Consider the following 25,070-nt stretch of genomic DNA (forward strand, 5'->3'; position numbering starts at 1 on the left):
AGTAAGTTCTGGGAGATGGTGAAGGACAGGGAAGCCTGGTGTGCTGCAGTCCATGGTGTCTCAAAGAGTCAGACACTGAGCAACTGAACAACAACAAATAATATGTCACAAATTTTAAAGGTTATACCCCATTTTTAGTTATTATAAATTTTATCTGTATTCCCTGCAGTGTACAATATATCCTTGTAAATTATTTTATACCTAATAGCTTTTATCTCTTACTCTCCTTCTTTCTTCTCCCCACTAGTAATTTCACTAGTTGTCTATATCTGTGAGTCTGCTTTTTTGTTAATATTCATTAGTTAGCTGTATTTTTTTGATTCCCTATAAAAGTGATAGTGTACAGTATTGGTCCTTCTCTGTATGACTTACTTATAACGCCCTCCAAGTCCATTCATGTTGCTGCAAACAGCAAAATTTTGTTCCTTTTTATGGTTGTGTAATATTCCTTTGAATATATACCATATTCTTCTTTGTATGTTCATCTGTTGATGGACTCTTAGTTTGCTTCCATATCTTGGCAATTTTAAATCATGCTGCTATGAACACTGGGGTGTGGGTATCTTTATCAGTGTTTTGGGGGGGTTGTACATATCCCCAGGACATTTCCAAGTGATATGATAGTTCCATTTTTAGTTTTCTGAGAAACCTCCACACCATTTTTCACAGTGGCTGCACCAATTTACACTCTCACCAACAGCGTAGAGTGTTCCCTGTTTTCCACATCTTCACCAACATTTGTTATTTGTCTTCTTTTTGGTGCTAGCCATTCTGACAGGTGTGAGGTGATATCTTATTGCGGTTTTTGTTTGCAGTTCCCTACTGATTTAGCTAGGATGATTATTGAGAACGGGACATTGGAACAAAACCCTGAAGTTGTGAGACAGTGAGAAATCTGACTGGAGCGACCCATGCAGAGGGGAACACCAGTGAACGGTCTAATTCTGAAGCATGCCAAGAGTGTTTGAGGCTCAGCCCAGAGGCTGGTGCGGCTGGCGTGGAGTGAGCAGGAGGAACACGATGAGTAGGGGAGCCATGCGGCCAGAGAAGCCACGGGGGTGAGGCAGGGGAGGGGTGACCGTGGAAGGGGAGGGTATGGAGGGACTTGGGGGCAGACAGGTGTGGCTTGGAGCAGTGGGATACGGAAGAGGGTAGGGGCCAGAGGGGCAAGAGCTTTTAACTTCTGAGTGAGATGGGGAGTGTCTTGAAGAAAGGACGACGTGACCTGCCTTACTTAAAAAAAAGGACCTCGCTGACCACTTCAAGAATAGACTAAAGCAAGATTCATAGGCAGAAAGAAAGCCAAGTTAAGAAACTCAAGCTAAACAGGACAGGAAATGATAGTGGCTTAGTCCGAGGTGATAGCAGTGGAGGGAGTGAGAACAGGTCAGATCCAGAGTGGACAGAGGATGTGAGACAGGAGTAGGATGACTCTGAGCAGATGCTGAGAAATCAGACGCTGACTTCTGAGAAATCAGAAGGACAGAGTTGCCACTGTAACATGACATGTGACATGCGCTCAGTTGCTCAGTCGTGTCGGACTCCTTGCAGCCCCATGGACCATAGCCTGCCAGGCTCCTCTGCCCATGGAATTTTCCAGGCAAGAATACCACAGTGGGGTGCCATTTCCTACTTTAGGGGATCTTCCTGACCTAGGGATCAAACCTGGTCTCTTGAGTCTCCTGCATTGGCAGGTGTGTTCTTTACCACGAGCGCCACTTGGGAAGCCTGGAAAAGTTGCCATTAACCAAGATGAAAAATGTTCAGATGGAATTGACTTAGGAGAGAAAACCAGAAATTCACCTTCTGTCATGTGAATTTGAGACGTTTCCTAGACAAGCAAACGGAAATGTCAGGCAGACTTGCTAAGTCTAAGGTTTGAGAGGGAGGGTCTAAAGGAGAGGTGAGTTCAGGCAGGGGGAGGGGTGACAGCAAAGATCTCCAGCACCATCACAGGTCAAGCTGCCATCTAGGAACTAGGGGACGTGGATCAGGCATGTTTATCATTTCATCACGGCCTTCTCTGAAGTGTGAAAAAGGAGCTTTAGACTAAAGATAGCCTAAAGTCACAGTCTTTACCATAGCAGCCCATCTTTAGCCTTACATTGCCAGGAGAAGCACTAGCTTAAAGTTGCTATTGTATTTTTTCCTGAAACGGCATGTACAATTCTCTAAAGTTGTGTTCCCAAAACAGAGACTCTAAAGAAGGTGGCAAGCATATCCTTGGGAAGGTTAAAATCTCCAAAGGAAACCAAAACTTTACAAAGTTACCTTTTAACTCCCTCCTTCATTAGCGAGTTCATTCCAGTTCCCAGAAATTACCCATTTCTAAAACAGTTGTGTCACTACCACACTCAAGCGCTTTGTATCTAGGAAGCCAGCTCTTCAGGCTCCAATTTCTTTACCTGGAAAAGAAAGCAACTGGACTAGGTCACTGACTTTCAAACCTTTTACTGATTTGTTTGCAGCAGGGCAGGTGAAAGCTGGTAAATGCTTTGAGCAGACCCAGTTTGGCTCACCTCTGCTCTGAGTCCCAACTCTGCAGATGCTTAGGGCACCGCAGGAGCACGGCTTGGAATTACTGGACTAGCTGGTCCCTTCCCAGCTCTGAAGGTCTCTTTCTGTCTTACAACCTTCCTGAATATGGCTGTAGGGTGAAGTCAAGCAACAGTGAGGGTCAGGAAGGCAGAGAGTATAGCAGCACATGGGAAGGGGCTTTGATGAAAGAACTGTAGTCACCACAAGCAAGAATTTTCCAAAACATGGTAACAAGCCATGTGGCATTCCAGACCGTCATCGATATGTCATCACACGTGACAGAGTAATCTGGCCCATGACACTTAATGGATGGGGATTTTCTCTCCGTTAAACAAAGGTACTTTGGGGAAAGGCTTCAGATACCAATTCGAGTTCATATTGATTTCTTAGATGCCTATTGTGGATGCATGACTGGTGTTTGGACCCCAGCCCTGCATCTAACTCATCGTTCAGATCGTGATATCCTTACTAGGAATTGTCCCTAAACCCCTCATACAAAATAAATTCAAATTTTCCACACATATTTTATAATGCAGCCTCAAAGGGTGAGTCTCTCTATTCTGTTTGACCTTCACATCTTGGGTTTGGGGAATTTTTAGTGCCCACAGATGCAGGATTCTCAACATTTCATTTTACAAATCAAAATGGTTCTCATGCCCCAAGCAGAGGCATGCAGAGGGGCCTCTCCAGATGAGCTCTGCCTCTGGGGTCGCTTTTCCAATCAGGCAGCCAGTGTCAAGGACTGTGAGTAGGGACGTGCCCGAAGGCTTCAGCAGCCCCTGGCCCACAGTCCGCCCCCCGGAGAGCCCTGCTCGCAGTCACTGCAGAGCTGCAGGAGGGTGTGTGCCTCCCTGAGCATCTGAAACCACAGCAGCCGTTACACTCCTCCTCCCACTTCCTCCTCCGTGTCTCCCCGTGCTGCAAACACTGATCATACACATGAAGAGAAATATCCGAAAACAAATGCACAATCTCTTGTCTTCGTTATATAACCACTTCGACGGCAACCTAAGAATCTAAGCTGACTTCATTCCAGTGAATCAGTTCAGTTCAGTCGCTCAGTCGTGTCCGACTCTTTGCAACCCCATGGACTGCAGCACGCCACGCCTCCTGTCCATCACCAACTCCTGGAGCTTGCTCAAACTCATGTCCATCGAGTCGGTGATGCCATCCAACCATCTCATCCTCTGTTGTCCCCTTCTCCTCCCGCCTTCAATCTTTCCCAGCATCAGGGTCTTTTCCAATGAGTCAGTTCTTCACATGAGGTGGCCAAAGTACTGGGGCTTCAGGTTGAGCATCATCCTCTGCCTTTGAGGTCAGAAGAATAAGTTGGAAGAGTGTTGAAATATCTTATTGATTTTCTTGATACTGCATTAGTAATTGAAGTGGACACATTCAGACAGCTATTGGCTTTACTTCTGCACAGTGCATGAAAATGAATGAACTGATACATACTTAGTAAAAAGAGGACCTTCAAAACTGCAGAGGTACTATTATAAATTTCATTCTGCAAAGAGCCCTGGGGAAAAATTTTGATAAAATCAATTGCTAAACTTGAATGGGTTGTTTCATCTAAGCTATATGCTTGTGAAGTTTAAATCTCTCTCTCTTGAAAATAGCTGCTGTTAAATTTATTTTTATAAAGTACTAACTCATTTCTCATGGACAAGAAAACCAGGAGAGGGAAACCAGTTATGAACAACTTGCCAACCAAACAAGTCATCCCTTTATGAAAGCTGGTAATATGTTCCTAGATCACCTTCCTTTACTTCTCCCTCTCTAATTAAAGAAAAATGACTGTTGTTTGGGGGAAAGTGTCACCACGGAATTGAATCTGGCTGGTGTAGCCAGCATCGACCACATTCCTCCCACCTGATGGACTGGGGTGGAAGGAGCTGGAGTAAGGAGAGTGTTAAAGGAAAAGAAACTTCAGGCAGAAAGTGCTGTTTTTGTCTTTTCCTCCTCTCTCTTTGATCTCAGTTCTTCCCAGATAACCATTTAGAAGGAAAAAAGCAGGGACAGCCCCAGCAATCAAGGCCACCAAGAGGACCTGACTTAAAGTCACTCCACTTATACACATGTCATGGCTGGCTACACTGAATCAAGGAAGTGACACATGAAAGCAACATGTTTATATGAAGAGAAAGAAAAAACAGATAAGTGAAGAGGAGAAGCAACAACATGAATGAGTTTTGAAAACATGTTATGGAAAATGATAAGTCCCAAAAAGCGCATAGACTACGATCCCATGCATATAAAGCTCAAAAACTGCTTATCATATTGGGGGTGGTGACTGAAGCTGGCCCCCACAAGAGGACTTGCAGGTAATATAATATTTCTTGATCAAAGTGCTGGTTGAATGCACATGTTCTGTTTGCAGAAATCACCAAGCTGTACACTTGCAATTGGACGTTTTGCTCCTGTATGCTTTATCTAAGTGAGGAACTAAAAGTTAAAGACCTAAGGGGTGGTAGCCAAACATATAGGCCAAAGTAGATTGTATCTGGCTAGAAAAGTATCCCAGTCAAAAGCAAATATTTTAAAAGAAAATTGAACATGTCTCATGGAAGGAAATTCAAGATTTCTACTCCAGCCCTTAAGACCACAGCTTTCCCTCTCTTGTATGTGTTTCTGTTTCTCTCTCTTCTGGAGCTGTCTGTGTATTTAAGAAAGCCTTTCCATACCCAGGCCAGGTGGGAGCTCAGAACTATATAAACTTGTAAACCCATCTCCAATGGTTTATTTTGCAACATTAGAGAAAGTACATTTGAAAGGACAATCCATCCTGGTTGACAGAAATTTCTTCTTCTTGGCTTTTACTATCTAAAATGCCTTACAAAGAGAGACAAAATTATCTCCCAGGACAGCAATCCTCTGAGCAGTGCTGCTTCTGGAGGAAAAGTTATCCAGATACTGGAGACATTTAAAGGCTTTACGTGAATCACCTGAGACCAACTTTACAAGTAACTGTCCTATTTTTATTTAATTTATTCTTGACACTTAGTAACAGCTGCATCGTACTGCATGCTTACCACCAAAACAAAAACAAATTAAAAAACACCACCTCTTAATTGTGCAATTTCCTGAAAAGACCAAAAAAAAAAAAAAAAAGCAGATACTGCTCTTTCCTTTGTAAATTTTTCCTAGGTGATGATTTAAATATCTTAATATCTTCATTGACCCTACATCCAAAGTGGTCTTTGGGGATGTGGGCTAATGCCTTCACTGACGTTCCATGAGTCCAGGCTCCCCCTCACTACATCTGGCCCTTCTGGTACAACATCCATTTAGCCTGCACATCAGAGCCTGCTCCCTTTCATTGAGAGCTACTCCATATTCTGAACAAAGGAAGAGGGAATTCAACAGGCTAACGTAATAAAACAATAAGTTTATTGCCAGTAGGATGAAGTTGGGCATTCTTGAATCAAGATAAGAAATGTAAAGGACACCTGCTGAGGCTACATGGAGTTTCTTATTAATGTTTAAAAAATAGAAGTCAAACACTCTTATCTGGATGTTTAAACCTCAGGGACTAGAATGAGGTGCCTTAAAAAAAAAAAGTAGAGGAAAAGTAATTTTATGAGAGTTATGAAAAATTCGAGGACCAAGAACTATTATGACAGTCCCTGGAATGGGAACCACCAAAAAGACTGACTGTTGCCTTCTCTGGAAATATGAATGCATAATATAGACTCACCTCTTTAATTTTTTTCAATTCTGCTACTATGGACTCCTTGTGTGTGTGTGTGTGTGTGTGTGTGTGTGTGTGTGTTCAGTCGTGTCTCTGTGACCCCATGGACTGTAGCCCACCCCATTTCTCTGTCCATGAGATTTCCCAGGCAAGAATACTGGAGTGGCTGCCATTTCCTCCTCCAGGAGATCTTCCTGATCCAGGGATCAAACCCTTGCATCTCCTGCATTGGCAGGTGGATTCTTTACCACTGCGCCGCCTGGGAAGCCCCTTAACATAGTCTAAATGAATAAACATCCTTTTGAATACTCATGATAAGGGCTGGGTTCATTCACACAAGGGTGGGGAAGGAAGAGAAATATAGAAATAAATAAACACTTTAATTATAAATTTGTAGAGAACACATCTTCATGTCTCTTGTGTATCCTAGCACAATGATAAGAGCATAATAAAGGCATAATTATTGAAAATGAGTAAAAAAAATTCATAAAACTGAGGCTTGAGTAACATTGTATGATTCCACTTATATGAGGGACCTAAAATAGACAAATTTATAAAGATAGAAAATAAAGGTTACCAGGAGCTGGGGAGGAGAAGGGAATGGGGAGCTACTGTTTAATGAGCATTATGTCCCTGCTTGGGATGATGAAGAGTTCTGGGAACGGACAGTGGTGGTGACTTTACAACAAGGTGAATATACTTACTGCCACTGAATTGTACACCTTAAAATGGTGACTTTTATGTTATATACATTTTATCGGTATAAGTGTGTTAGTGTCTCAGTCACGTCCGACAGTGACCCCATGGACTGTAGCCCACCAGGCTCCCCTGTCCTTGGAATTCTCCAGGCAAGAACACTGGAGTGGGTCGCCATGCCCTTCTCTAGGGCATCTTCCTGACCCAGGGGTCGAACCCGGGCCTCCTGCATTGCAGGCGGATTCTTTACCATCTGAGCCACAGTGTAAAAATTGTTTAATAAAACTTGAAATGAAAACACAAGCGGGGAATACTTGGCTAGATAGGGATGATGATCTCAGGGGGCTCTGGTCATTACAGAAGCTCTGGACACCGGGCACATTCCAGGCTCAGAAAAGGAGAAGCGGCGTTGGCACTGGGGCTGCCAAAGTGCAGGTGGCAGAAGCCACCTCTCCCACTTGAAGACGGTCGCGGCTCCACAACAGTAGAAACTACCACTGATGAGAAGCCTGCGCCCTGCAGCTAGAGAAAGCCCACACGCCGCAACCAAGACCCAGTGCAACCAAACATAAAATAATAAAAATAAATAAATAAAATGTTTACTGGATGACCCTTAAAAAAAAACCTCCCCAGGGGAGGTGGGAAGCACCTCAAAAGATCTAGACTTTGTCTCAAGTATCTTACTTACAGTCCGGGTGCCCCACCCTTGTCAGGTATCACTTTCTCTCTCTGCAAACTAAAGCACTGAGATCAACGAAACATGGCCTCTACCATCTGCACAACTTCATTGTTTCTACATCATCCCTTAACTTCTTTTTTCCCGACAGTTCCAACTTAAGTACACTGAAGAAAACACAGGTTTTCATCTCTTGAGCATCACTATTCTTTTCTGGACTCTCCAGTGTCCTACTGTTCTGTATAAAGGAACTGTGCTCCAAGGTGAACATACGAGTTTCATGACGCTATGGTGAGTGCAGAGCGTGGAAGAAATACCACTTATCACTTCTAATTACAGCACAAAATCACTGTGGCTTTTTTTTTTTCCCGCTTTCTTTTCTTAGTTTTTTGGGGTTTTTTTACAGTAATAATGCTATATAACTGAAAATCACTTGCAACCATTAGTAAATTATGGTCATTAAGAATCAAGTTATATAGTAAAAGTAACTATTTTCCTTTTTCTAAATTGGTTGGATGGTAAAAAGCAGCCTGATTACTCTTCAATAGGAAAGGATGAGAATATGAACAAAGAAACTTTTTATAACCGCCTGGCACTATTTATAAGCAGTAAGGAACACACAGTGGTATTTACCTAAACTTGTAGCTCCTCTAGTCAAATTAACTTGCTCCATTCAGTTATTCAAAGATGCTGTTAAAAAGTTCTAAAGATTTAAGAACTTTTTATGTACAATTCATACCACTTCAAATCAATCAAATGTAGCTGTATTATAGACTGGGTGTATAAAGTGAGTAAGGTAGGTTCAGTTTTAAAGGAGGTTTTCAGTCAAATGTCTGGGTTTTGCCTGAATGATGTCAAATAATCAGTCTGATTGAGCAATTCACTCTTCAATCTATTGATTTGATAATAAATAAAATAGGTATACCAAAAAGCCTAAAAGCACTTGAGTAGTAACGGATGAAATTACCCTAAGGAATAAAATTGTACTAAAAGTAGAAATCAGCTTTCCAAACAGGGAAAAAGGACTGAAATTAGAAAAGTCAAGCAAAAACTCAGAATACATCCTCCCCAAGGAGCTCCCTGGTGGTCCAGTGGTTAGGACTTGGCACTTTCACTGCCGTGACCCCGAGTCCAGTTCCTGGTCAGGGAACTAAGATCCCAGAAGCTGAGCAGTGTGGCCAAAAAGAGAAAAACTCCCCCATAAAATAATATACCAACAACATGCAATTAATATGTTTTCATTAGATCATTCATTTTTATTTTTAGTAGTTTTCTTTTTTTAAATACACAACAGGCTGGAAACTTAAGTCAGGGAACCCAGAAAGTTCCAACACCATAATATATTTTCTTTAGACGATGATATAGCATATTTCAAGGATGCATAGAAGGAATCCAGTAATGCGCCAGATTCATAAAACTTCAAGAACAGGTTTCATTTAAAATTAAATGACAAAACAGTGGGAATGTGCTGTATCACTCAGAGAACTCAAACCGGCGCTCTGTGACAACCTAGAGGGGTAGGATGGGGTGGGAGGTTGGGGGGGCTCAGGAGGAAGGGAATACACGTACACTTGTGACTGATCCACGCTGATGGATGGCAGAAACCAACACAGTACTGTAATACCCTTCAATTAAAAATAAATTAAGAAAAAAAGAAAAAATTAAATGACAAAATCATATGCAGATACACAAAATCTTTATTAAACGACCACATAGTAATCAGATACACTTCCTGACTCAAGAAAAGGGATTATCACCTGGTTTATAGTATATTTTAAAAGAGTCCCAAAGTAAAACAAGATGTGCAGATAAGATCTGTGTACACACTGCCATCTCCTTTTATGACTATTTCCCCTCTCTTTGGACATCCACCTTCCACACACCTACTATCCTATGCTCTTCCCTGCATCTTCTCAACCATGCTCCTCCTCCTGGCTGGTGACTCGTTCCCTTCAAAGCAAGACTACCACCACAAAATCCCCTGTGCTACCAAGCTCTGATCTCAGCCGGCTCTCCTGGAAAATGGCAAAAAGGTAAATACACCTTGGTAGCAAGAGAGGACAGGCCTCTCATGACCTGATCATATATAAGATGTAGATGACTACTCCCTCATCAAAGGGGGTCATTCCTGATTCTCTGTCTTCTCTACAGTCAAGAGAGCTAGTTATCTAGAGAGAGAAACATACATAGAGAAAGAGATACACAGAGAGAAAGGAAAATACAAACCGATTCCTTCTTTGGCTAAGAACAAAAATCCTTAAAATATCTAAAAATTTCATTATGTGTCAAGGAAATATGACTGAAAGAGGGTGCTGGCTGAAAGCATTAACAAGCATCTATACTGTCTAAAGTTGTGTATAGTATAGCCCAGAACTGATAGTGGTACCCAAGCAAAATGCAGAGGTACCAAATACCTATAAAGACAAACTATAAAGAAAACTTAGGGCTTCCCTGGTGGCTCAGTGGTAAGGAATCTGCCTGCCAGTGCAGGAAGCACAGGTTCGATCCCTGGGTTGGGAAGATCCCCCGGAGGAGGAAATGGCAAACCACTCCAGTATTCTTGCCAGGAAAATTGGACAGAGGAACCTGGTAGGCTACAGTCCATGGGGTCACAAAGAGTTAGAACGACTTAGAGACAATACAACAATGAAAAATCAAGCACTGATTAGATTTGAGCAAACTCTTTTCTACTTAGGACGATGACCCCCAACTTAGAGACCACCAGCTCCTACCAGTTTCCAAGTGATGAAAGTAGTCTTCAAACCCATATACACACCCAGCCAATAGACTAAAGAAACACTTGCTTCTCAAATATAGGGATGACTGTTCCTCAGAGGTAAATAGTCTGTGATGTGATTAATAAAATTCAAATACATTCAAAGAAAATATTGAATTTATAATTAGTTTGCCATTAAGTATTTTCTCAGCTAATATAAGTAAACTACTCGTGTGAGTCCTTGAAATTTCGAGCCTTATAAAAAGTATCTTCATATTGACAAAAGCGTTGAGACACTAAGATTCTACACTAAACTCTCCAGACAAGGTCAGGTGTACCTGGGTTCTTCTGGCTGCATCCGTATGTATGTACATAAGTAGGCTGATCTCCATACCGCCTTCCACCGTGACAAATAGCAAAAATACAAGCATGGCACTAAGTTTCACTGATGTGCAAAAAAAAAGAATGGATTTTCATTTGGAGTAATAAGTTTGATGCAACAAAAGGAAAATACATATATACGTGCATATTAAAATCCATAAAAAATACTAATTTAATTGAGTAGAGCCTCCTGTAGATAAGCTGCACAGAGTACATGGAAATGTTTGCTTCGCATGAGTTGCCTATGATCTTAGCTAAATGATCCCGTGGGGCTGCTTCACACCTGCTTGACCAATGGCACTCTGTAAGGAGCTCCAAGTTCATGAGCCAAGTGGACCTTCTTTAAAAACAGTAATAACATATAAAGAGAGAAAAATAGATATGAACGCATCAGCAAATCTAAGGCAGGTTGACTGCCTGGTCGTCCTTGAATTGAGGGATCTTCTTAAACTCACTTTGTTTCTTGAAGAAAAGCTGAGCCACGATGTGGTCTGCTGTGGCCTGGAGATAATCGTCCATGTCAAGGGTTTGCAACTGAGAGTGGAAACCAGAAGAGCTGTCAGCGCCGAAGTGCGGCCACAAAGACCCCACAGCCATCAGGGCATTTTCACAATGGCAACTGCGTGGCTATGTAACACTGCTGCTGCTGCTGCTAAGTCGCTTCAGTCGTGTCCGACTCTGCGTGACCCCACAGATGGCAGCCCACCAGGCTCCGCCGTCCCTGGGATTCTCCAGGCAAGAACACTGGAGTGGGCTGCCATTTCCTTCTCCAATGCATGAAAGTGAAAGTGAAAGTCGCTCAGTCGTGTCCGACTCCAGTGAGGCTGACACCAAAAGTATGGGACACCGGAATCCTATCCCCCACCTTGCCCTGAGAGAGTCTACAGCTGTTAATAGTTTTCCAGTGCATATCTTCCTCAAAGAGCTCTCCACAAACCTTACCCCACATACCCCCAGGTTTGGAGGCTCAGAGAAGCAGATTCTGGAGTTTTCCAGTCTCCCTTAAAGAGGGGAAGTGTCATCATGGAAAACGAGCATCACCCAGCAGAACAGGCTCACCTCTTGGTATAGGTCTTGTTGATGAAACTGCTGAATTCACAGTGTGCTCCCCGCTGGAGATCTTGTTGTGTCTCCATGTGGGAAGAACCATGGCCAAGAGAACCACTGCCTGTCTCTTTCTGACCTGCCCCAGGGGTCCCCAGACTCATTCTCACCCTGTCTCGGCAGGGAATCTAGTCCTAAGACCTTTTTTTAAAATCTAAGTTCTATTTATTCTTGTTCTTCAAACACATTATTCCATCTAAGGAGCACTGGGATGAACTTTTAAAAGCAAATTATTTAATATAGTAAATAATTTCTCTTAATACATGTTTTATAATACAGATCATGATATATCAGTTTTGCTTAAAACAATGACGGGAGGGAATGCTACTCCTTCTTGGAAGCACTGCTCAGTCATACTTCACGGTACTTCGTGTCTCCTATAGTTTCTTTTCATATACAAGAGACTTTCTTTTCCTTCCTCCCTCTTCCTCTTTCTCTCTCTGTCCTTCTCTCTTATCTCTCTACCATAAATTTCAGAAGAATACTTTGGCCATGCTTACTTCACCGCCTCCCTCTCTGTTTGGGAGCTGGCAAAGCTTCAAAACTCAGGCAATGTTTCTCTATGCCATAAGCTGTGTAAGAGCTCACTTCAACACCAGTAAGCCAACCCAATCCTGGCCAACCCAATAGATATTAGGAAACCCACCTGCCCGCAGATGCTAATCATATTCCCAAATATCTTCACAATTAGTCATAGAAATGATTTTCTAAGTCTCTGTATGCTACTCTTTGGGCTCCCCAGGTAGCACTAGTGGTAAAGAACCCGTCTGCCAAAGCAGGAGACTTAAGAGACACGGGTTAGACCCCTGGGTTGGGAAGATCCCCTGGAGAAGGGCAACCCACTCCAGTATTCTTGCTTGGAAAATTCCATGGACAGAGGAGCCTGGAGGGCTACCGTCCATGGGGTTGCAAAGAGTCAGACGTGGCTGAAGTAACTGAGCACGCACACGTCTTTTTTCTCAGCTGGTTGAGAATTGGGGGAATTAAGAGAGAAATATGATGTACTGGATCCCTTTATAACCAAATGAAGAGATTATTTGATCTCCGATTCTCTTCTTCACACATTGGTTCAGCCAGTTCATCAAGTCAGTCATCAATTCAATATCCATGTGCTGAGTCCCCTCTATGACCCAGATAACAGCTTAGCAGAGTACTCTGCACATCACTGGCACTCACCAACATCTCCGACACTGGCTTATTCTCACCTGGTCTCCAGTGCTGAAGGCAAGAATGAGAAGCAAATCCTCATCGCATGTGCTCTTAATGTAATGCTGGGTTCCAGTGGGGGAAAATATCACATCCCCAATGTGAATGTTACTCTGTGGAACTCTGAGCATTGATAATGCCCACCTAAGTGGGGGGGGGGGGGGGGGAAACTATGCTGAACTGAAGCAAATATTCAATAAGGATAAGTATTCATAGTGAAGAACAGATCAATAAAAGCACGTGGTTACAAAGGGACTTCTCAGAGAAGGTAAACAGCAAAAAAGAGGCAATCCTTCACGTTCACGCTCCTGTTTCTGAGACAGAGTTCCACAAAAATCAGAAGATACTCTATTGAAGTAAATGTCCCTCAAAATGCATTAGTGAAATCAATACTGCAGAACATCATACAAAAAGAGCATTAATTGCCATGCTCTAATTAAGGGTATCAATGACATTCATTCACTAATCAGGCAGAGGATTTAAATTTCAGTGTTTTACTATGCCTACACCCTCCTTGCCACTCATTCGGGAAACTTCAGCCTTCTGGGAGAGCAGCGTCCTGAGCGTCTTCCTCTAAGGGGGCCGAGGACTGGATGCACATAGCGCACACATGCACGCACAGCGCCTCACAAAGAGCATCTGACCCTTGAGAGGAAACCTGCGGAGGGTTAATGACAGCGCCCTTTTCCAGTTTAATACAGCTGTCGCCTCTGAAAACATAAAATTTTTGCTCCGGGTGACATAAAAGGTGAATTTCAGTCTGGTCTGATTGTATCTGTCATGACTGCGGCAGATATAAGCTAGGGAAGCCCATTTTTACCTGTGGATCTTCTCAGGAGCCCTACGAAAGCCCAGAGGAGCTACTGTCACATCACTGTGGTAAGATGCTACTTTGTGTGGCTTTTCTTACGGTAAATACAATTAATTGATCACCTAAACTAGGACTCTCTGTAGACTCAAAGGGGGTGCTATTAATAATTTCACCAAGGGGCTATATGGCCACCCTACTGGGGCTCCACAACTCCCCACCACCCCCACTCACATTACACTGAGAGGCAAACAGCCAATTTCATGGCCCCCAAAGCATGGTCCCCAAATGCTTGTGTTGCCTAAGAATGCAAAACTCAGAAAATGTAAGCAGGTGTTCCAGCCCTTTACCACTAGTGATAAACCTCTTTATCAGTTTTGAAATGATCTTAGAACCCTTCTCATGCTAAGAGCAAATTTGGAAGTTACCTCACAGGATATGCATGGTATCCTCTATGGAAACCATGCCCAGAAAGCCATTTGCACAAAGTCCTATTCTATTACCAACAACTGAACCAAAACAAAGAAATACCTCCTACTTGCTTCCTTCTGCACTGAAAAGGAAAGTTCAGGAAAAAAAAAACTGTTCACAGAGAAATTACCTTTGCACATCCACTTATTATGTATCCATTTCATTTGCATTAAAATGAAAGTGTAGCTGTCGTAATCCATTGTTATAAATCCTGAGTGTACTCAAAGTGAGGGCTTTTCGATGCTTGAGAAAGAAAAGGAAAAATGAATTCCAACATCAAGCCAACATTCAACTCAGCAATTTAACAATTCGTATAATCATCATAGTAACTAATGTTTACAAAGCCGTCACTGAGAACAGGCAATTTTTTATATCCTTTACAGTTACTATGTCACTTGTCCCTTATAACAATCTTGCAAGACTGCCACCAACCTTATGAGATGCAATTAAAATCCAGGTTGCCTGAGTAAACTAGGGACACACCATGGCAGAACTGGGGTTTGAATCAGGGGATTTGATGCCAGAGCTGTGCTCTCAGTCATTAAACAATACCGCCAGTTGAGCATTTAAAACACATGAAAAGAGAAATCTCACAAGCCCCCGGTCTCTTTATTAATGTAACCATCCATGCCAAGAAGTTAAGCTCCCAAATTCACAATGAGGCCTCAATCAATAGTTTGCATTAATCAGGTCAACGAGTGTTTGACTAGCTCTTGCCTTTTGCTTTGTCCAAAAAAACTGACCTAACCTAAAGCTCACATTTCATCCATTTTGATAATCATCAAAACATTTTTCTCAATTACCTGATTCATTAAAAATGTTTTCATTGTGGCTCAGTTCATTTCTATTTTTCCAATATTGTGCCAACTGTATTATTCCTCCTGGAAATTTATATTCTTTTGAACCTGAAATCAGATGAAATTTAAAAAACAAAATAAGACAAAACTACTTCAAAATGGTACCACAAAAGGAGAGCCTAATGCAGTCCCAGGAACAGCCCATCTACAGCCACAGGAAGTTATGTGGTAGGAAGTGCTATAGCACATCCTGTGTGCTGCCAAGATATTGACCTGATACTGCCAGATGCTATCCTACCTTCCCAAGTTCTCCTGAAATTTCTAACATACAGTGACCTCTTTAAGACATTCAGCTCAGGGGACCTGGCTGTAAAACGTGAGAAGTGTTAGCCATTCAGTTGTGTCCAACTCTTTGCGACCCTATGGACTGTAGCCCGCCAGGCACCTCTGTCCATGGGGACTCTCCACGCAAGAATACTGGAGTGGGCTGCCATGCCCTCCTCCAGGGGATCTTCCCGACCCAGGGATCGAACCCTGTCTGCTGCATTGTAGGTCGAATCTTCACTGTCTGAGCCGCCAGGGAAGCCCCTGGAAAACGTGAGACTCATCCTAAATACCAATCTCTACTTCTCTCCTCCATCAGTCAGTGAAGTCCTGTCAGTTCGGCAGCTCTAAATTCCCTGCATCTCCACAATTCTTCTGTCTCCCAGAGGGAGGCCACCGTCATCCCCTACCTCAGAGACTGCAAGAGTCCCTGACTCATCTCCCTGCTTCCCATCTGGCCGCTTTCAATCATTCTCCACAATTCTGCTGGGCTGGTCATCACTTCAAAAGCAAAAACTAACACCAACTCAAAGAGACAGCTGCAGCCCATGTTCACTGCAGCGTTGTTTACAATAGCCGAGATATGGGAACAATCTGCGTGCCCAAGCTCACAGGTACAGGGAACAGAGTGGTAGCTGCCAGAGGCTGGCAATGGGGGTGGCTGAAATGGGTGAAGAAAGTCAAAAGATACAAACTTCCAGTTATAAAATAAACAAGTCATGGGGACATGATGTGGAACAAGGCACCATAGTTAACAACACTGTAAAGCACACACTGGCTTCCCTGTCGCTCAGCTGATAAAGAATCCGCCTGCATATGGGAGACCCGGGCTCGACCCCTGGGCTGGGAAGATCCCCTGGAGAAGGGAGAGGGTACCCACTCCAGTATTCTGGCCTGGAGAATTCCATGGACCCTATAGTCCATGGGGTCGCAAAGAGTCAGACACGACTGAGTGACTTTCACTTCACAATGTATACATTAGAGTTACTAAGATCTTGTAAGTTCTCATGGTAAGAAAAAAAAATATGCAACTATTAATATGTACAGTGGTGATGTTACTAATAACTGGACTTATTGTGGTGATCATGTCATAATATATGCAAACATTGAATCACTGTGTTGTACACCTGAGACTAACATCATGTTGTATGTCAATTACACCTCAATAAGATAATATAAAATAAATGATAAAAATAGGTAAACTAAAAACCTCACTGTATCACTCTCCAGTTTAAAACCCCTTAATTGGGACTTCCCTGGTGTTCCAACAGTTAAGAACCCAATTTGCAACCCAGGTTCAATCTCTGACGGGGGAACTAAGATCCCACATACTGCAAAGCAACTAAGCCCGAGCACCTTCACTACCAAGCCTGTGTGTCACAGCTGGAGAGTCCATGTGCCTCAACAAAGATCCTGCGTGCGGCGACCTTCACAGGGTCTTCACTGCACAAAGATCCCATGTAGCCAAATTAACGAGCTATTAATTTTCAAATAAATAAAGATAAACCCCTGAATTGTTGCATGGTTGGAGACCTCCTCTCTCATCAGGCTCTTCTACAGCATCGCCCAGCCCCAACACATCCCCTCACACTGAATTTTTCTCCCACATTCTCATTTGCTTCCAGGCCTTTTCTCTCATTTCTTACTCTGTTGAGAAATGTGTTTTTTCAAAGTTCTCTTGACTATGACTGGCTGTAAAAAATAAAAAAAATAAAAATAAAAAAACACATTACATCTTAATCCAATACACATATGTAATCATACATATATAAATACTTAGCCAAAAAGTAAAAAGCCTTCACAAAATAACATACTATACCTTTCAAGTCATAAAAGTACCTCCACACAAAGCCATCTGGTGACTGTGAGTAATTAGCATTGACAACCATTTCTGCCAAGTTGGGAGGAAGACTGACCCCCTGATCTTCCTTTTGCTTGTGGAATGTTCTGATGAAATTAATTCCACCTTCAGGCTGAAACACATAAGAGACCATATAAGATATCTGTGAACTAAGACCCAGCACAGCCAAATAAATAAAATAAATAGTTTAATTTTAAAAAGGAACGAAGTATCGATACATGCTACAACATGAATGAATATTGAAAACCTTATGCTAAGCGAAAGAAGCCAGATACAAAAGGCCACATGTTGTATGTTTTCATTTATATGAAATAGACAGAACAGGCAAATCCACAGAGAAGGCCAACCAGTAGTTGCCAGGGCCTCGGGGTAGGAGAGAATGGGGAGTGAGGCAATGAAATTTCATTTCTTTTTGAGGGAATGAAAGAATTCTAAAATCAGACAGTGGAGACGGTTGTGCAGATCTGCGAACACACTAAAAACAAAGTTGTTGTATTTTAAAATGTCCCAAAAAAAGGTATTTGTGAAACATCCTACAAATTTTAGCAACAGAAGAGGATAGCTGAGGATAGGGTAGCATTGACACCAGTGTGGTTCTCAATGGCCCAGTCAAAAGAGCTGACCTGAGATTTGTGATCTTTATGAAAATCTTCCAAGTATTCAGTGGATTAGCACTGGTACTTTTTGGTCAATGTAAACTCCTGCAAAAATGTACACTGGTTCCCATGCTTACCAATACTCTCATTCTAACGACTCATTTTTTCTACTTCTCCTTAAAACGTTAGAGCAGGATTTACTGCAAGATAAATCTCAGAATCCCACTATTAAAGTCACTAAATTTACCACAGAACCCCTTCGAATTGCCATGCCTGGACCATCTGCAGTTCTGATCACCGATTTGCACTTCCAGCATCTACATGTGACCCTCTAAACCCAGCACTTTCAGCAGTTTCTCCAGCAAAACTGAGAGAGATCAAAAGCAGCTATTCCTCAGGAAAAACTGTGGGCTCCTCTGCTTTAGATTAAGAAAACACAATTACATCATCTGTAGCAAAGTTCTCCCTGGATGAGTTTATGGCTTTTCAGAGATGAAAAATTATAGTAATTTTTACTATCATAAACTTTATACCAATTCATTATATCAGTAGTTTTCGGGGCCTCCCTAGTGGTCCAGGGGTTAGGAATTCGCCTTCCAATGGGACTGGAAGAGACTCGGATTTGACCCCTGGTAGGAGAACTAAGATCCCACACACCACGGAGTAGCTCCTGAGTCCACACGCTCTGGAGCCCACACGCAACTAGAGAAGCCCGTGCACCGCAACGCCTTCGCATGCCACAACTAAGACCTGATGCAGCCAAAGAAATAAATATTAAAACAAAATATTTTTTAAAAATAGTTTCCTATAGAAGCCCTTCTTAGGGGAAAATAAAGAGCAATTCAACTTCGAGGTGGTTTATGTATTAAGTAGGAAGCAAGTCATGTTCTTGAGCCCATTATCCACCTGTTACTTTGCTGACTGCCACCTTAGAAACTCGAATAGCCATGCCCTCTTGGTGCCCACAGAATGGACACCCTCTCAGAATTTGTTCTCAGCAGTGGTACACACCTTAAGTGACCTGGAAGTATTCTCAGCAGTGATACAGACCTTAAGTGACCTGGAAGCAACATCCTCAGGTGTAGAAAAAAATACATCATCAACATCCAGGGTCTGAAGTTCCTCATGTGTAGAAAAGAAGAGCAAGAAAAAGCAGTCTTCACTCCCCACATTCTTTATCCAGTGCACTGTGTTTTTTGGGAAGAAGATCCCTTGGCCAGCTGTAACATTGTACGTGGTAACAACAGCACCATCATCAACCATCCCAACCCATGCCGTCCCCTGAAATGTAAATGGAAGAGCACATCCCAACATCAATTTACAGCAATGTTCTTCAACCTTTTTTCATTATCTGCCTTCTAAGGTACCATGTTAGACTGTTTATCTAATCACCACCCTATGAAACGTTAACATTACAGAGGTACTGTAGACCTGTACATGGTACCCACATGTACATCTACGCTTTAGACATAAAAAGAGTAATATTTTCACCCTGCTAACAACCAGTTTTTGCCCTCTTCCGGGTAATACCACCCCACTGAGCATTTAGAGCTCTAAGATCATGCTAGTTTGAAAAGACTGCAAGCACATGTGTGTGTTCATAGATGGCTGCAAAAACATGCATGTGTATGCTTGTGTATGTTTGTGTGTTTTCATACAGATGTGTATGTATTTACCAGGTAAGAAAAAGCCTACATACAATTTTAATAATGATAATAGTAATAACATAGTGCATTTACTGTTTTGTCCAAGTATTCTTCTAAGGAGGGTTTAATCTCATAGATGAAGCTCTAATCTCTCGTTGTAAATTCTAAAATCGAGTGAATTGTCCAAGTATAAAAAAGAAGTCTTATTAGCAATAACAGAAATATGTCACACATAAAAATTGGCTGATCTATTAACAAGATTACCAGAGTAAGACCAAACTCTGAAAGTTCTATGAAAGCTTAATCACTCCAATTTCCCCAGTGTCTGGAACACAGAAGCCATAAATACATTTCAGAATTAATGAATTATTTGCAATTCAGGGAAGTACACTCATTTCACTTCCAGCTCTATTTCGCTTGACTTCCAAAGAATTCTGAAAGGTAAAAGGGACAAAAGGGCATCCCATTGGCTGATCCCAGGCTGAGCATCAGCAAAACTAGTTCATTATTCCAGTCCCTGCTTTTTCCCTAAAGGGAAGCTGTAGTCTCTTTGATCATTAGATCAGAGCTAACAGTTTTAGCTTTGGCTCAAAGGAAGGAACAGTGATCTGAGCTTAACAATGTATGAAAAATGATTTCATATTGAAGAAAGAAGTTCAAAGTGATGCCACGAATAATTAAAACAAACAGGCTAATGTTCCAAGGCGTTGCTAACTGGTCTAACTGGGTACACGGCCAAAGCCTGGATGTTGTCTATCATCCTATTAGTTTAGTAGGTTCTGCAACAACCTAAATAATAACCTGAGGACACACAGCACAAATGCTCAAGCACAGAATGTGGGCAAGCAGGCTATACCTGTACAAGAGAGCCATGTTCGTTGGCATTGAAGTGCCAGTGAGGGCCCGGAGGCCACTGCTTTTTATTCTCAGGGTCCCCAGACTCATCTGTGATCTCTGGCTGTTCAAGCTGCTGCCAAAGTCGTCTTCTTCCATGCTGAGGTAGTCTTTGGCATTGTTCCTGTACCTGGCCCACTGGATCGCGCCACCAGGGAACTCAAACACCTGAAAAGTCATACGCGAGCCGTCAGCGTGGAGGCCATCTCCCGAGGAATGCGAGGCCACTGTGGCCCCCAGAGTGAGGGGGCAGCACAGGGAAAAGGACACGGGGGTGAGTGGATACTGCAGTCCCCCCAAAAAGAAGAGAAAGAACAGGTCTGCAAGACTCCAGGAGGCAACAGTGCCACCAGGCCCCGTTAGACAGAAAAACGAACTCCTATCTTGACGAGAGAATACAGGGCCTTCCATCTGTCTACCTGCACTTCTCCCCTCCAGCCAGAGAACCAGCTGCTAAAGCGAAGTTCAGCCTGGAGCCAACATCCACCCACCGTTCCCCTTCTCCATCCCTCCTTCCCTTCATCCAAAGAGCCCACAGCTGCTTCCTTCTGATGAAGAGAGGACAAAGCTTAGTAAGTAAAAAGGGGAACTTCCTTTTGAAATCATCATTTATAATAGATGACTCTTTTTCCTAATACGTGTGAGCCATACCTTGGATTTAGATAAATGATTGAGAAACTGAAATTTTGGATCAACAGCCTTTGGCACCATGGGAAATGATGTTTGCAGAGGTTGAGCTCCGGCTTCTGAATGGGGCTGAGGGTTGTTGACATAAACCAAGGAGAGAATCAGGACTCCGATCACTGTGGTGATGGTGCAGGCCAAAAGACACACCAGGAAAATGCTCATCAGTGACCACTGCCTCATCCTTTCCTAGAAGAAATTAGAAATTATTCTGCACTCTTGAGGCATCAGAAACATTGCCGACTGTCTCAGTTTGGTTATTTCCTCTTTTATTTAAAGAAAAAACACACATTTGTGGGATAAACATACTTAGTAAAATGAGACATGTGTAAATCAGTACACACACACACACACACACACACACAGGCACTCACAGTTTGATCAGGCCCCAGAAGACGGCTGCTTCCCTGCTGTCTGTACAGCCCTTGCCCCACCCTGCCTCACCCTTACCTGATGCGCATGACTGCCTCCCCTCCTAAGGCGAAACTAACCAGTAACCATGTGCATGATCGGCCTGACCCCCACTAATGATTGTTCCAGCCCTCGGACCACATCGGCTCTGGTATGCTCAGTCATCACCGAGGAACACTGGCCCTTGCAATGGTTGCTAACCCAGAGCTGTGGGGAGATGCATTCCAACAGTCTCCCCGCAACCCAGGAGCCCTTCTGACATCATGCCCCCTATAATTGATAGCCTCCTCCTCCCCTGTGCAGGGAAAATTGAGGCTGTGTCCTGCCTGCCCTCAGCAGTACCTGGTGGGTGTCCCTCCAGGCCCTTGGCCTCTGACTTGTAAGACTCCCTGTCCAGTGCACCACTGATGCCTCTGTTGCTGACTCAGGTTCTCTCTTCAGTCTAGCAGCTGAGCAAGTGCAAGAGTTGTAGGACACTCACGCATAGCCCGTCCATCAGATGACACCCAAATAAACAAGAATAAAAATAAACATTTGAGGACTGGGGCACAGAATAAATTAAGGAAATTAGGTACTAGGAAATTAAGTACCCAGCTATACTTCCAAGTCAGTCAGTTAGCCCCTATTTATCAGTTTCTTCACCTGAAAATCAATGAGGTTATAAGGAGTTATTTTCTAAGAATGTTTTGGTTCCAGAATGTACAAATGCATTTATGTGTGCAGGTACATGCATGGGAATAAGTAATGGGAATATCAGTAACCAATGGGCCTGACCTGACCAGTCTCTGTCTTTCCCTCCCTCCTTCATTTAAAAAGCTTCAGAAAATTCCCTCCTTCCTGTATATCACATATATGAGGTCCTAAGTCATCACTCAACTCAAAGTCACGGTATTTCCATGTATTTCTATGTTACTACTTCCTGGTTTTATATCACAAATATATGCTATAAACAACACTACTATTTCTGAGTTACAATCCACATTACTGAAAGCTGCCAAGAAAATACTCACCCCAACCTCTGAACCAACTTGCCCTTAGTCCTCTGACCACTAAAAGGACGATTATCATCAATGACGTCAAGGACTCCTTTTCCACTGCTCTCTGAGTGCCTGGTCTTGCTCTCTGAGCAAGTAAATTTTTGATCACTAATAATTTTAATATAGATATTCTTACTTTAACACTCACAAATATTCAAAAGAACACAAATAACAAATTTTGGCAAGGATGTGGGGAAAAGGTTGGAACCTTGTACACTGTTGGCAGGAATGTAAAATCTGCAGCTACTCTGGAGAACAATATGGAGGTTTCTCAAAAAACTAAACATGGGACTACTATATGACTTGGAGATTTTACTCCCAAGCATATATTTAAAACAAAAACACTAATTCAAAGGGATACATGCACCTCAACGTTCATAGCAGCATTATTTACAATCTCCAAGGTACGGAAGCAAATAAGTGTCCATTAGCAGATGGTTGGATAAAGAAGATGTGGTATATATACAATGGAATACTATTCAGTCATAAAAAAGGAACGAAATTACTTGCCATTTGTAGCAACATGGATGGACTGGGAGGGCATTGTGCTAAGTGAAATAAGTCAGACAAAGAAAGACAAATACTGTATGATATCACTTATATGTGGAATCTAAAAAAAACACAACAAACTAGTGAATATTACAAAAAAAGAAGCCTACTCACCATATAGAGAGCAAATTAATGATTACCAGGGGGTAGGCAGGGGAAGAGCAATGGGTTGGGGAATAAGAGTACAAACTGTTGGGTGTAAGACAGGCAACCAGGATGTATTATTATACAACAGAGAGAGTATTGCCAATATCTTGTAATACTTGAATGTAGTTTTTTTAAAGTGTAAAAAATTTTTTAATGTTTTAAATTATTTAATGATGTTTTGTATAGCATAATCATTTACCAACATATTCAGTTTAACCTTGTATGAGGGTATTATATTGAATGATAAATAACTCATTAATGCCGTGAACAAGAATTCATAGAAAGCTGGGCCACTAAATAGCTACAGGAGTTAGCAGTTTATGAGAGAAAAGGCAGGTCAGGAGATTTTCAGAATAGGACATGCTACCTTTCTGAAGAGGTCACTTGAAGAAAACTGGTCTAAGGAGGGGCTCTTTCCTGAGATCTGCATAAAGGTTTTGAAGCAAGTAATCTCAAGATGTAAATCCCCATTTACATTCTTACCATTCTGGAGAAGGTGTTCATCTTCCCCTCAGACACAACCTTCTGCTTTGCATCTTCATGCATTTCAAATGCTAGGTTGTCCATTGGCTAAGAGGGTAGGCAATTCACTGAAAAAGAACAGGGGAGGGATGTAGCTTTAGCAAATGCAGAAACCCCTGAGAAGAATGATCATTCATAAGTAAGAAAGTGCTTATATAAAGCTGAAAGCCAAGGAAATGAAATAAGGAAGCTGTTTCTTTTTTTTTTTTTCCATTTATTTTTATTAGTTGGAGGCTAATTACTTTACATCATTGCAGTGGTTTTTGTCATACATTGAAATGAATTAGCCATGGATTTACATGTATTCCCCATCCTGGTCCCCCCTCCCACCTCCCTCTCCACCCGATCCCTCTGGGTCTTCCCAGTGCACCAGGCCCGAGCACTTGTCTCATGCACCCAACCTGGGCTGGTGATCTGTTTCACCCTAGATAATATACATGTTTCGATGCTGTTCTCCTGAAACATCTCACCCTCGCCTTCTCCCAGAGTCCACAATTCTGTTCTATACATCTGAGTCTCTTTTTCTGTTTTGCATATAGGGTTATCGTTACCATCTTTCTAAATTCCATATATATGTGTTAGTATACTGTAATGGTCTTTATCTTTCTGGCTTACTTCACTCTGTATAATGGGCTCCAGTTTCATCCATCTCATTAGAACCGATTCAAATGAATTCTTTTTAATGGCTGAGTAATATTCCATGGTGTATATGTACCACAGCTTCCTCATCCATTCGTCTGCTGATGGGCATCTAGGTTGCTTCCATGTCCTGGCTATGATAAACAGTGCTGTGATGAACACTGGGGTGCACATGTCTCTTTCAGATCTGGTTTCCTTGGTGTGCATGCCTAGAAGTGGGATTGCTGGGTCATATGGCAGTTCTATTTCCAGTTTTTTAAGGAATCTCCACACTGTTTTCCATAGTGGCTGTACTAATTTGCATTCCCACCAGCAGTGTAAGAGGGTTCCCTTTTCTCCACACCCTCTCCAGCATTTATTGCTTGTAGACTTTTGGATAGCAGCCATCCTGACTGGCGTATAATGGTACCTCATTGTGGTTTTGATTTGCATTTCTCTGATAATGAGTGATGTTGAGCATCCTTTCATGTGTTTGTTAGCCATCTGTATGTCTTCCTTGGAGAAATGTCTGTTTAGTTCTTTGGCCCATTTTTGGATTGGGTCATTTATTTTTCTGGAGTTGAGCTGGAGGGGTTGCTTGTATATTTTTGAGATTAATCCTTTGTCTGTTGCTTCATTTGCTATTATTTTCTCCCAATCTGAGGGCTGTCTTTTCACCTTGCTTATAGTTTCCTTT

The 25,070-nt window shown here is 42.3% G+C and overlaps 1 protein-coding gene across 1 annotated transcript; it reads right to left on the bottom strand.

Annotated features, from left to right (window-relative positions):
* Positions 1–8,832: 8,832 nt before the first annotated feature.
* Positions 8,833–24,208, bottom strand: LOC139030355 (oxalate decarboxylase OxdD-like). The gene is given in 12 exon segments (XM_070452502.1): positions 8,833–11,232; positions 13,008–13,119; positions 13,121–13,152; positions 14,418–14,446; positions 14,449–14,542; positions 15,095–15,192; positions 17,228–17,381; positions 18,916–19,146; positions 20,368–20,414; positions 20,417–20,573; positions 21,057–21,278; positions 23,717–24,208. Coding segments are annotated over 12 exon segments (1,395 nt in total). The 5' UTR covers positions 23,801–24,208; the 3' UTR covers positions 8,833–11,097.
* Positions 24,209–25,070: the final 862 nt, after the last annotated feature.

The sequence above is a fragment of the Odocoileus virginianus genome, chromosome 22, assembly GCF_023699985.2.
Source record: "Odocoileus virginianus isolate 20LAN1187 ecotype Illinois chromosome 22, Ovbor_1.2, whole genome shotgun sequence".
Taxonomy (NCBI): Eukaryota; Metazoa; Chordata; class Mammalia; order Artiodactyla; family Cervidae; genus Odocoileus; species Odocoileus virginianus.